Source organism: Mchenga conophoros, linkage group LG3, assembly GCF_057382185.1.
Source record: "Mchenga conophoros isolate Kocher_MC1m ecotype Shallow Benthic linkage group LG3, M_conophoros_male_GT1.1, whole genome shotgun sequence".
Lineage (NCBI taxonomy): Eukaryota > Metazoa > Chordata > Actinopteri > Cichliformes > Cichlidae > Mchenga > Mchenga conophoros.
The window spans coordinates 54345457-54359095 of NC_140528.1; the positions used below are offsets into that span (position 1 = coordinate 54345457).

General features: G+C 39.3%; 1 protein-coding gene across 1 annotated transcript in view; it reads right to left on the reverse strand.

Moving 5' to 3' along the window:
• LOC146579538 (serine/threonine-protein kinase 26-like) overlaps positions 1-13639 on the reverse strand; it is a 50067-nt gene that overhangs the window by 3241 nt on the left and 33187 nt on the right. The window contains exons 2-8 of the mRNA XM_085263254.1: positions 9883-9951; positions 9548-9709; positions 9287-9343; positions 8729-8837; positions 7639-7796; positions 2582-2767; positions 102-244 (exon numbers count right to left, since the gene is read on the reverse strand). Of these exons, the coding sequence (XP_085119380.1) occupies positions 102-244; positions 2582-2767; positions 7639-7796; positions 8729-8837; positions 9287-9343; positions 9548-9709; positions 9883-9951 (884 nt within the window). The remainder of the gene's footprint in view (positions 1-101; positions 245-2581; positions 2768-7638; positions 7797-8728; positions 8838-9286; positions 9344-9547; positions 9710-9882; positions 9952-13639) is intronic.

A 13639-nucleotide genomic window follows, 5' to 3' on the forward strand; every position in this document is an offset into this window, starting at 1 on the left:
TTAAAGAAAAAATGAACACATTTAAATGCACAGATAGATGTCGGACCTCTCTGCTCACACACACCTGAAGACGAAGTTCCAGCTAAATCAAGAGACAATACCTGTCAGAGTCGTCTGAACTGTTGTCACTGTGGTCCTCCTCCTTCCACCTCCTGTACCTGTCAATCAGCTCGCTGAGATAGGACGTCTTCTTGCAGTGTTTGACGATGAACTTGTGTTTGAGCAGCTCCTTGGCTGTGGGACGCTGCAGGACAAGAAAACTGATTGTAATTTTTTTTAATTTTTTTTTTTTTTTTGGAAAAGAGATAAAAAACAAAAAACAAAAAAAACAGGTCATGATGTTATTAGTCTATAGATTTAAGATGAAAAGTTAAAAAAGCTTCAGCTTTCCTGGAGGAGATGGAGAAAAAGAATATCAGAAAGATAGGCTGAAAACAGAAGTGACCAGCAGGGGGCAGCAGGATCCAACGTAAATCACACACACAGAGAACAGGGAAGCTGTCCTGAAATATTCAAACCACCCTAACTGTAGGAAATGAAGCCATCTGCGCCAAGCTCACAAAATACTAAAGGGGGAGTTTACAAGGATGGCGGCCCAGCAGGTAAAGCCACCAATCAGAAGCCTAAGTTGCCCTTGATGACCAATAGAGTTTGTGTGTGGGTGATTGTTAGATATTACGGGCTGCATGAATGGGACTTTTAGCAGAAAGCACTCTGTGTGCTCAATCAGAGTAAAAACGCACAATAGAAGTCCCAGTCCATGCTACCATTTCCCAACACTGACACAGCTTATGAATAATCTGGGGTCAATAAAGCCACATATGTGGTAGCGCGTCTCTCCGTACAGCAGGAAATGCTAACATTTATGACTGATATAACATTAGTACAAATGTAAACTAACTTCCTTAGTTATTCATATTACTAGCTAATGTAAACACAGTCTAAGACGTGTATGCCGACAGCCTCGTCACTGCCAGGAAATTGAACTCGTAAGCTTTGCTAGTAAGTATACAAAACACTGTAAATAGTGCCTAAGTATTGACACCAGCGCCACTTATCCAAGTGCTTCCCACACCCCGGTGGGCCCAGCTGGGAAGCAGATGGTGTTGACTCAGGCTACATTAACTCAGCCCCAGGTTCACCTTATATCGGCCAGATGTCAGGTGTGTGGCGATACCTGGACCACGTTGAGCTAACACAACTTCTAGGTCCATAAATGAGCTGTAAACGCCAAACGTAGCCCAGGTTTGACACCTGGAAGCGACTGCCATCTGGAACTTGTTACAATCTAACAATTTTCTTAGCTGTATGTGGTCACCAGTGTAACAAATACCAAGTAGCAAATTAGTTTTGTAGTTCAACCTACTGGTTATTAAGTTAATTTTTCAAATAACCAATCTGCTTCTGTTACAGTGTTTCTGGATGCTGCTCATAATGTTATTCAGTTTCTCAGACTTCTTTCTAGCTGAACAGTGACAAACGCACGTGCCAGAGGCAAGATTAGGGGAAAAATTAGTCGAGGTATTGCAATAAAAAAAACAAAACAGTGGACTTTTTGAAAGCAGGTGACTCATAATGTGTCATTGTCTCATAGACATCCAGAGTCTTTCGGTGACTCACAAACTAACAGATAGTAAAACTAAGGATGTTTTCCTTTGCATTTTTATTTTAGCTTAGTTCTCTAGGAAGTTCAAAAAATTGTTTCACTTAGTTTTCATTTTTTTCAAAAGTTAATTTTTTTTATTTTATTTGAGTCAACTAAACTGTATGTTCCACAATGAGTTTTAGTTTTAGCTATCTATAATAACATCGCATCTTTTACACTGTCAGCTAGTAAGGAGCTCCATCAGCCAGCTACATACAGACCGAGTGGGCTAAATTAAGGGAAATCAAAGCTAGTTTCTCGTGATGTGGTGAAAGAAATGCTGCAAATATCAAAACGCTAAGCAGTGAGTTAAACTCAGTACATTTAGAGGTAAATGTACAGAAGGCTACATGAACTCTGGGTTTACAACAAAACATACAAGGCAGCTTATTTTGGGTAATTGAAACCCCCCCCCCCCCCCCCAAAAAAAAAACGACCTCAGAAAGTTACCAAGACTGTTGGTCACATAAATGCAACTGCTCTAGCTCTTTCCCCATAAAAACAAGATCTGATGACCTCTCCTGTACACTCAATGGCATTTGATGCCTCAGTATATATCAATAAAGACACGGTTTGACAACCATTGGGATCGTTTCTGGGTTTTTCCGAAGTCCAGAGACCACCCTCACTAACTTGTGATGCACACAAAGTTATTTTGTTCGACAAGCAGGAGCGAAATGTGACAGAAATTACTTAGTTCAGAAAAGAGAAATATGGATTACTCCAAGTAGGAATTAAAGGGACAAAGTGCTAAAGTAAAACCAGAAATGTCACAGAAATGCAGAGAGAAAATTTTAAGCACTTTCCACCAGTGTTAAAATAACATAGATTTTTAATGTGAATAGAACTCAAAGGATATGGCAGCTAAATACTTTTAAATTACAAAACCCCCAAAGGTTTATTGCATTAAATGTGTGTGTCAGCTGTGAGTCTTACAAAAGAAGGGTCCTTGTTGAGGCAAGCTTCTGTGAACTCTTTGAAGCTTTTGGAGAAATCACCAGTCAGTGTTGGAGGAGGGGATTTGGGGATGTGGAAGAGCACTCGCATTGGATGCATGTCGGAGTTCGGCGGTTCCCCCTTGGCGAGCTCGATGGCCGTGATGCCCAGCGACCAAATATCCGCCTGGGAGGGGCAAACAATAAACACATTTACATGTTATTGACAGTGATCAAAGCTTTAAACAGACTTTTTGCATGTTTATAGGTGGATTATGGCTATGTAAAGCAGACATACTCATACCCAGACAACACAGGGGATTTTGTATTCTTAACAACAAACTGACAGAGACACATGAAGGAATATGATTTTTTTTTTAACCTTATAAATGACTTTAAACATTCATGTGATTGGGTAAAGATTATTTTAGCACAACTTTGATACAGGAATACAGGCTGTGCAGCTATTAATACATAAAGGCAGAAACACGCCAACATGCTGAGTCAGGCTGACTTTCTGTTTGCACGGTGGCTGTGACACCCACTAAACATATGTCAAGCTGGTAAGGAGGAACACACTCACACACACACAAACCTGTATTTATATCCTTGTGGGGACATCTCATTGACATAATGCTTTCCCTAGCTGCTTACCCTAACCATCAAAAATGAATGCTTAACCCTGACCCTTACCCTAAACCTAACCACAACTTAATTTTCAACCTGACACTAAAACCACATTTTGAGTCTCAAAAATGCCTTCAAACTTGTGGGGACCCTGATTTTGGTCCCCACAAGTATAGTAAACTACCAATTTTTGGTCCCCATGAAGATGTTAATACCTGTCCACACACACACACACACACACACACACACACACACACACACACACACACACACAGCCGTTACTCATGCATGAACGATTGAATATCCCATCTTCTCAACTTGCTCTAACAATCATGTGGCAGACCAGACAAGAAGCAGACATTGTCTTATATATGCACACACAGTCACACAGACTTCAGCTGTAGCAGTGCTGTTCAGGGTCACATTACTACAGGATGCTCAGTCACTATTTGACTGTTAACTCTGCCAGCTCCATTACAGTCACACTGACCATATGGCAGCATGTGGTAGGAATACACACACACACACACACACACACACACACACACACACACACACACACACACACACACCCCCCCCGATGGACACCAAATGGTATAAAACAAGTTAATTCTCAATAAATACCTACAAAAATGAGAAAACTACTCATCTAGAGATTATTCATGATAAGGTTTTATTAGATTTCTTGCATGTAAAGAGGAAAAAGACCAAATTTGTGCCTGAGTCTGGGTCCCGTAAGTTGCACTCAAAAAAAAACGAATAAAACTCCAGCAAATAGAAAAATGCTGCAAAAGCACTAAAAATACAGAGAAAGTAGAATAAAATTTTATTCATATTGGCGCAAACCAGGAACAGCAATGTACCATGACAGATTTGGCGTGAGGGAAGAAAGACAGGGCAAAAACAGAAAGGTTCCTGGGGACACAATATCGTGACGGACCACTGGCAGAAGAAACAAAAACCAAAACATGTAAAGGACTGCACTGAGGCACGCTTAAAAGAAGCACAGATTTCATCATTGTTGTGAGAGGAAAACAAGACGAGGTAACGTGTGTTTTAATCAGTGATTCATATAACACTGTATATTCATGTTAGCCATTTACTGCTAGCTTGTCACTTCATCAGGTCGAACATTGCATTATTGTTTCCCCAATAACACGTCTGCTTTGTTTCATCATTTATGTATTTATTTATTTTTTAGCTTTTGCAGTGTTTTCTCTAATGTGATTTCATAAATTCTGTGATATGTAGAAGGATTTAACAAAAATTTGTTCTGTGCCTGGAAAGGTTTTTTTTACGTAGAAGAATAAACAAAAACTATCCAGGTGAGTGTATGCACAACTCTCAACTGTAGCTCAACACAACATAAAGTGTAGGAGGCACCACCTTTTTGAACTATTAACCTAGCTGGAGGCAGACCACTATTATTTAAAAAATAGATAAAAAAAAATAAAATAAAAAAAAGGCGATCCAAGCCTCTTCCACCTCTAATACAACCAGTGATGCAGAGCAGCTGATCTGTGCATCAGATGAACCCTTACACTTATCTACAGTTCGATCTAGCTGAGGTTCCCCCCACTTCCTGTCTGCTTTTTTTTTTTTTTTTACTTGTATGGACTAAACCCCACAGGAAACTGTGGTGTTAGTGGCAAACAGTAGGGCAGAGTTAAAGAAACATATTCAACTTGTAAAAACATTTACATTTCTCAGTCATGTCACTGTCCTGAATCAGCCTCTGGCAGGCTTTACACTGCTCTCACGCTAATGGCTGTTCAGGCCAGTCACTGAAAAACAGGGCAAGACTTCTTAGAAATATAACTGAATTATGGGTTATGAGTGGCTGTAACATCAACTAACAAGATTATTTTGAGAAAGTTGAAAATACTGCTGGTTGACAGAGGAAGTGCTTCTGTAAATGGTGCGGAGATTCAAATACCTCTGGTCAAAGTCACATGGTTGATGTATTAATAGGACAACTGACAGTCTGTGACCGAGACTGATATGAGATTAGGCAACACACACACACACACACACACACACACACACACACACACACACACACACCAAAGTACAATGGCTGTCTTCTGTTTGCAGGCTTGTTCTAACTTCTCAGGTTACATTTACGTAACCGTTGGCAAAGTCTCCAAACCGCCTTCGGTATTTCAACAAGTTGCACTTTGTCTTCCTTCCCTTTAAAGAGGATTTTAAAAACAAAAAAACAAAACAGTACAGACTCAAACATTCATTCATACTTGAACCTGTTTTTGTTTTTCACAAACTACATGATTATTCCTTTAAAACTTAAAAAAAAAAACCTTTAAATCAGGGGTCCCTTATCTCAGTCCACAAGGGCCGGTGTCCTGCAGGTTTCAGATGTGTCCTTGATCCATCACAGCTGATGTAAATGGATAAATTACCTTCCCAACAAGTCTTGAAGTTCTCCAGAGGCCTGGTAATGAACTAATCATGTGATTCAGGTGTGTTGATCCAGGGTGATCTAAAACCTGCAGGGACACCGGCCCTCGTGGACTGAGATTGGGGACCCCTGCTTTAAATGATGGTCTCCTGTAGATATTTGAGCAATTAAACTGTGCCAGAGAGATAATGAACGAGTCCAGCTTAAATGAGTTTTTGGTCACATTTCTAGATCATTTATAGACCTTTTTTGTTACCTGATCCCTCTAAGGCCAAAATACACAATATAAATCACAAAGGCACATGAAGGCAGTGTTACATATACGCACAAAGACACATGAATCAAACCACATCAAGAGGTCAAGTGAAAACACCCTAATGGATCTGCCTTATTTCCAAAGAACACACTTATAAAACAAGCAGACAGAAAGCAGCTCCGCCTCTTTATACAAATTTCATCAGTTTTGTTTGCTCTGTGACTTGCATCAAAACCTGCGTGTTTGATGCCAGCAGGTGCAAGGTGCATTTCTAACTCCATTCACTGCTGAAGTCATTGTTTTGATACACAAACAAAGGACACGGTGAGGGAATCCCTTCTAAACTGGGGACCAAGTGGACGATCATCATCATCATCCTCATCAAATAAAAGCTAAAATCACCACGATGGCAGCAGCGTCTCTATTGGATGCAAATAAACCCTAGAGGACTGTGGAAATAATGCAAAGTGGGCCACAACAACAAATCCACATGTGTTGGGTTGCTACAGCAACACGCAAACAGAGTAGGAGGAAAATCACAAAGCGGGATAGTCTATTGTTTTTATTTTTTAAGACCTGGTGGACTTTTAAAGGGTGAGAAAATGCCTGTCTTGGTATAAGGATAGGTGCTGTTTGAATTAACTAGGAAAATTTGCACTAATCTAAAAGATGGTTCTTTCAAAATAAGTCTCAAACACTGATTAGAAGTTTTCTGTTAAAGGCTGTTATGTGACTACCGACTACCAATGCAGCATCACAATCAGGCCTTTAGCTAGAAATGCATGCTAACATGCTAACAAGCACAGGTTTCTCCATTCCTTAGCATTTGTATTTTTGACTATGAGAAGCTATTAGCTTAACATAAGAATAGTTTTATACTTTATTTTGTTGTGAACCTTGCCCAAAGTCATTAAACTTATGAGAAAATAATTTTCTCTCAAGTTTAACAAATTTATTAGACAACCACCCAATATTAGGATAATGCCTAACTTAACAGTATAGCTAATACACCAGTATGTGCAAGCTCTTAATTTGATTAGTTTTCTTAATTTTAGCGTATATTTTTTGGAAAAACACACCCAAAAACTATATGCAAAAAGCAACAACAACAAAATAAAGTCTAAAAATAAATGTGAAAATATGCTTTGCCTACTGTCCTTTTGTGCAAATAAGACATATATAGAAAGGTATGTCTGTCGTGCCTTGCATACTTATGGCACCTCAGACATAATTGGATAATTACAGTTTCCAAGAGGAGCTGAGTGGATGTGAAGAAGGGCAGCACAATAGAAAGTATTTTGTTTGTTTTACATTTAACTCTTTCGTGTTATGCCTCCAGGTCCAGTGCAGACGCAGTTTGTACAACTGCAACTATGTTAATGACATTTAATTCTGATCAAATTTGGCAGTTTTCTTTTGTTTTCAAGCACATGCTCAGCAGAGTCGTCAAGCTCATTGTTACATGGCTGTTGTTGACTTTAAGTTAGAGTTTCATTGTTAGATGGAAGTGGAAGTACAAGCTTCAGGTTTTGATGGACATTTTCAAAAGTTCACGCTGTCCGGGTGATGTAAACAAGCAGAACTGTTGTATAAGACACTTCCTCTAAATGTCTCTTATTTGTACAGCCAGAGTTTGCTCATTTTGAATGAATATGAGGTGGTTCTGCATTCTGAAATTCCCACAACTACCTTCTAGTTATAAGCTAAAGATTATGAATGGCCTTTATGAAATCTGCAACGGTATAAACAGGTGTCTTACCTTGGAGTCGTAGGCGGACTGCTGGATGACCTCAGGAGCCATCCAGAACGGCGTTCCCACAAAGGTTTCCCTCTTGATCTGCGTGTCTGTCAGCTGACCTGCCACTCCGAAGTCCGCCAGCTTCACCTGACCCTGCTCCGACAGCAGGACGTTGGCAGCTGCAGAGAAGCAAATAATTTAACCTTTCTGCAACATCATCGGACTGAGTAACATCATCAACTAATGGTAGTTATTTTGTGCAATAAATGTAATTCTGATTCTAATGCTGTCAAATTAAGTATAAAAATCGCAAAAGAATTCCAGATTTCCACTAAAGCGGCTGTCCTTCATCTCTGAACCCCTACAGCTAAGATGTTGAGTACAAAGTTAGCACATATTAAAGAATAAGTATCAAGTAAGTATCAATTTCACGGGTTTGAAAATTTTTTTTTCCATTTCCTCCTCCTGATGACTTCCCCTGTACTCTTAAAGATGACTTTTGACACATCAGGATATATCAATAAAGACGTAGTTTGACAAACATTAGAATCGTTTTCTGCGCTTTTCCAAGAATATCTGCACAGGCAGAGATCACCCTCACTAACTTCTGATGCACGCCCAGTCATTTTGTTCCATAAGTAGGCTGAAATATGATTTAAACACATCAGGGTGAATCAAACTACTCAGACCTCATGTTAAACCTGCTCTCAGGCCTGTGTGGGTGGATCAACATCCTGAGAGCTGTTTCACAGTTGGTAATGAGAACATGTTGAAGTTCTTCATTGTTTCTATGACAGTGTTTACTTCAATACCCAGCTCAGTAACGCTCGAGTGTCACAGCCTCGCAGAATATGAAAATCTTTTGTCAAATGTGAGAAAATCAAGTAGTGATCAGCGATCAAGAAAGCTTTCTGCATGGATCCTGCGACATAAATTAAATGGACGGGCTTCCAATGAAAGAGGTCGTCAATTGTGGGAAGTTTCGTTTCCCCTAAGGCACCAACACCTGCACCGATTCTCAGATTCTGAATCTTACTTTCATTTAAATGATATAATATTTGAATCGGTGTTAGAGGTCCGGGCGCTACAGTCTAACCAGCACCTGCCGCACCTTTGATGTCTCTGTGGATCTTCTTCTCAGAGTGCAGGTAGTCGAGCCCTTTCAGGATCTCCTTCAGCATGGTGGCAATCTGAAACTCATCAAACGGACCTGCCCGCAGCTGCACACACACACACACACACACACACACACACACACACACGCAGAGTGATGACACGGGTATAAAATACACTGTGATATGCCGGAGGCTCACAAACACACCCTATTCCAGTTTCAATCAAGACAAGTCCCAACACAGAAAATTAGACAATCAAATGTTAATGAATCAGATTTTCTCATTTTAAACAGAGTTTTAAAAACTTTGTTTTTTATTTTGATTTAAAAGAATTAAAGTTTAATTTCTCTGTATTTATGTGCAAAGAGATGTTTATACTCATAAGTGAGAATTCTCCAAAACAGGGAGGATGAAACTAAAGGATAGGAGATTAAACGCTTTCTACATCTATTAGCGAGACCTCACAAACATTGGCTCTAGTCATTACTTGATATTATTTCACTTACTAGGTTTCATGGACAATAAATCCTCTACAAATGGACATAAAGACTCACCAAGTCGAGTGCTGAGCCCCCTCCAAGATACTCCATGATGATCCACAATTTACTTCCCTGAAAGACAGAATTACAAATAAACTTCCAACAATGTGCCTATAAAAATGACTCAACTACAATATACTGGGAATAAAAAAAAAATCCTTAGTTCGCAGTAGGTGAAAAATTTTCCGTGGCAAAATAACACTCCCCACTCCTGTGGAATTCCTTTTAAACCTGACTTAGATCGGCTTCCGGGCTGAATGAAAATATCCGCCTTACCTTCAGGTAGGAGCCATAGTACTTGGTGATGTACGGACTGTCGCACTGACTGAGCACCGTGATCTCCTGCTGGATGTCCTCGATTTCATCCTCTGCCTCCTCCAGATCGATCGTTTTGATGGCGACGACGCTCTGAGTGCGATTATCGATTCCTTTGAAGACCTGCAGGAGGGAACGGGAGGCAGAGAAGTGAAAAAACATGGATGTAAGAAAACAAAAGAGGATCACCAGGAGAGGAAGAAGAGAAAGAGAGAGGTGAGAAAGAATAAAAATGAGGGGGATAAAGGAAGTGAATGTAGGAGAGAAGATGACAAAAAATAATAAATTACACCCACCTCTCCAAAAGATCCTTTTCCAATGCGATCCAATTTAGTGAACAGCTCCTCTGGATCGAGCTGAGTACTCTGAGGAGACGACGAACAAAGAGTTAACAGCTCCATAATAATAATAATAAAAATAATAAACTATTAGCAAAACTACAGGTCTCAAACAAATTAAGATAAATGCACCACACGGGCTGAAACACAAACAGACTCATGCTGCTCATTTGCAAATAGATTAAAAACACATTTCTATCATTTATAATATCCAGAAGCAGATATCCAAGTCATTTGCATGCTTGGAATATCGGACAGACATCATGACGTGGAATGGCCAGTCTGGTTAAGACAAACGTCTCTCTTATTATTAAATAAGCTGTAGCTTGAAATTGAATGTATTTTTACAATTCCAACAACAGCAACAGAAAACCAGATTTCTGTTACTGAAGCTCAGCAGCGCTGTGACATTTGACGTCAAATGGATCCAAAAACATCTGCACATCCTGCGTGTTTATTACACATTTGAATATTATATAACTTCCAGTAAAACTGTTGGCTCATGAGTGTTAATGCATCGACACACTGAGCCTATTCAGGCGCGCCACCAGGTGTAACAATCATGTGTAAACTGATCAGGAATTACTAGTAAATAATTAACTCTTATTTTGAAAGTTCAGGCAGTTCTATCGCTCCTTCCTTAGTTTAGGGACTTATCCTCTTAACTTCACATTCAACCTGTGCTTTACACTGTGCTTCTTCCCAAGGTGCATCACCACGGTAACTTGAGCTGCAGATGAAACCTCCTCCAGAGCAGGTCACGTGTGAGCTCAACAGGTATGCGTCTATTCCAAGAAAGGCCTGTGGATCTCAGCGCTCAGTTGCCAGGAGGGTTTCAAGAGTGTCTAAAGTTTTTGTCTGTCTCTGATGAGCATCATTAAGAAGTATAGCTTCATACGAGGATCCTTTTTTTTCCTGTTGGCTGCAAGCTAGTTAAAACAAAAAAACAAAAACCAAGAACCTAAATATGGTAATATGATTGTAAAACAGGGAACCTATTTGTACCAGGTGACCTTACAGACTATTGTTCTTCATTTGCCATCGCAGCTGGAAAGAACAGGCCTAAAACTCTGTTAAGCATGTCAATAAACAGCCAGTTAATGTAATGGATTATCACCTGTTAGATCCTCCCTTGTTTGCTCTATAAATCTAACTTCTAAGAAAGACCTGGTCAAGGTAGCATCCACACCCTAGCTGTAGCATAAAACATTACAGGCCTTTCAATAAAAACATCCACCGGCCTCCTTCATTGCATACCTGATGATGCTTTAGATGCAGGGATGTTTAAAAGTTCAGGTGTGTGTTAATTATTCCTTGTCAAAGGTGCATAACACACACCAGAACCTTCAGCACATCAAAAAGCAACCATCAGAGCATCACAGCTGGTGCCTACTGGGTACGAAGACAAACTGGGAGTAGGGCAGGGCAATATTGCAAAATATTTATCACCATATATATTTGATAATTTGCGATAACGATATAACTGACAATATAATTGACACAAGACAAAATACTTTACAACTCCACAACTTTATTAGTGCAAAAAAACCAGCATCAATTTATTTCCACTTAAACAAGCAGCTGTTTCTTTATAATTGCATTAAAGCGATATAAAAACTTTACAGTGCAAATTCCTTGCTGACAGTTTAACCAAAAGGCATTTCCATTGGAAATGGGCCGATATATCCCGAGCATAACCATGTATGATATCCACACAATATAAAAAGAGGTGCTTTGCAACATGAAACTGCAGTGTGCCAAATAAATAAGTCAAATACGTATTTTTTTGGACCATAAGGAGCATGGAATTATAAGATGCACTGTCGATGAATGGGTCTGTTTTCATCCATAAGGCACACCAGGTTATAAGGCACATTAAGGGAAACAAAACAGTCAGATAAGTCAAACTTTACTCAACTTTCTTCTTGCTTCCTCCACTTGCGTCCCATTGATTCATTAATGTTGAATTCTTTCACAGCTGCTCTACTTCCATTAAATCACAGAATTAATTATAGTTAAAAATCAGCTGCTAATAGACCAGTCTACGTTTCTGATGTAGTGACCGACTTATCCAGCTGATAGCCGCCTTTAGTCGCTAAGCCTGATTGCAGATGTTAGTCTAAGAGAAGCCCAGAAAGATATTGTGGGTGTGCTGACCTTGCTGTGTAAATACAGGTGCCTGCTCTGCAGATTCGCTGCAAGCTGGAGAGTCACCCTTACTGGCACCAGGTACGATGAGGTCAGCGAGGCTGAACTACCCTCAGCTGAATTCACTGAACAAACAGCTGCTTATCATGCACAAAATATTTCAGCTATAAAGATTCGCAGAGGAGTTACTAATGAGTAATTGCTGCCCTTGTTTTTGCAGGATTTGTTTTAAATATAAAATCACTGAAATTAGGCAGAAAGACAGAATAATAAGATATTATAGTGACTTTTAACATCTTGATGCATGCTCAATCTTCCAGGTAAGTAAATCCCAAAGATTGACTGTGTTCATCTGGACGTAGCGTTTCGTCACTCATCCAAGTGACTTCTTCAGTCTCAGCTGACTGCAGGTTTCCCCAATCTTATAAAGTCATTGCACAATGACTGGAACTAGCACCACTGAATGAACAATGGGCATTTCTCCCACTGAAAACGCTACATCCAGATGAACAGAATCAACCTTTTGGTGTAGTGACTTTTAACATTTTGCATTAATTTGAGTATTGAAACAGCATATATTGCAATTTATAATCATTTTTAAAATGCAAATTACATCCTCAAAGTTAAAATCTTTTAACATCTGATTTATTCAATAAGAATGATCTCACTTCAGTTTTATTTGCTGCATAATGAGACAGAAGAATGCAACACTGTCACTAAAACCTGCCATACGTAGTGCCACAGGAGTTTAAAGACGTACGGAGCTGGTTGTAGTATTTTTACTCGTGTGACTGAGCCGTTAGCTTGATAAAGCTACTTTCTAATTCAGAGCAAACCCAGTGTGTTTAGTGTTGGGTGGTTTTTCAGTTGAGTTAATGCAGTCTGGACCCCCAACATTAGTATCCTTGTATCGATACAATATAACAATGTAAAAAATATCAAACACTATACTGTCTTCCACCGCCCAAATGTTTTGTACGTTATATTTTAAAACATGCATGGGTTCTCTCCAGGTACACCAGCTTCCTCCCACAGTCCAAGACATGCAGTTAGTGCAGTTAGGTTAATTAGTAATTCTAAATTGGCCAAAGCTGTGAATGTGAGTGTGGATAGTTGTCTGTCTCTATGTGTTAACCCTGCGATAGACTGGCAACTTTTCCAGGGTGTTCTCTGCCCCCCCCGTATGACCCTGACAAGGGTAAGCGGAAGAGGATGGACGGATGGAAACATTTGGATTTTTACATCCCTCAAAGCAAACTAAAATGTTTTGAGGACACAGAGAGAATTTTTTAAAACAGTATTTATCATTTGATATAATGACAGTGACAACTTTATTTATATAGCACATTGACTTGTCATGTAAATTAAATATACTTAACAACAAAAATGAACACGTAAAAATTAAAATGTTGGTTTAAAAACCTTTAAAAGGCAGTGAAAACAGCAAAACAGAACAAAACAAAAACAGCTATAAGATATAAGACTGTATCAATATGGATCCATTAGTGAAACCAAATAAAAGATGAATTATTAGAGCAACAAAAAAAAAAAACCCGCAAAAAAACTT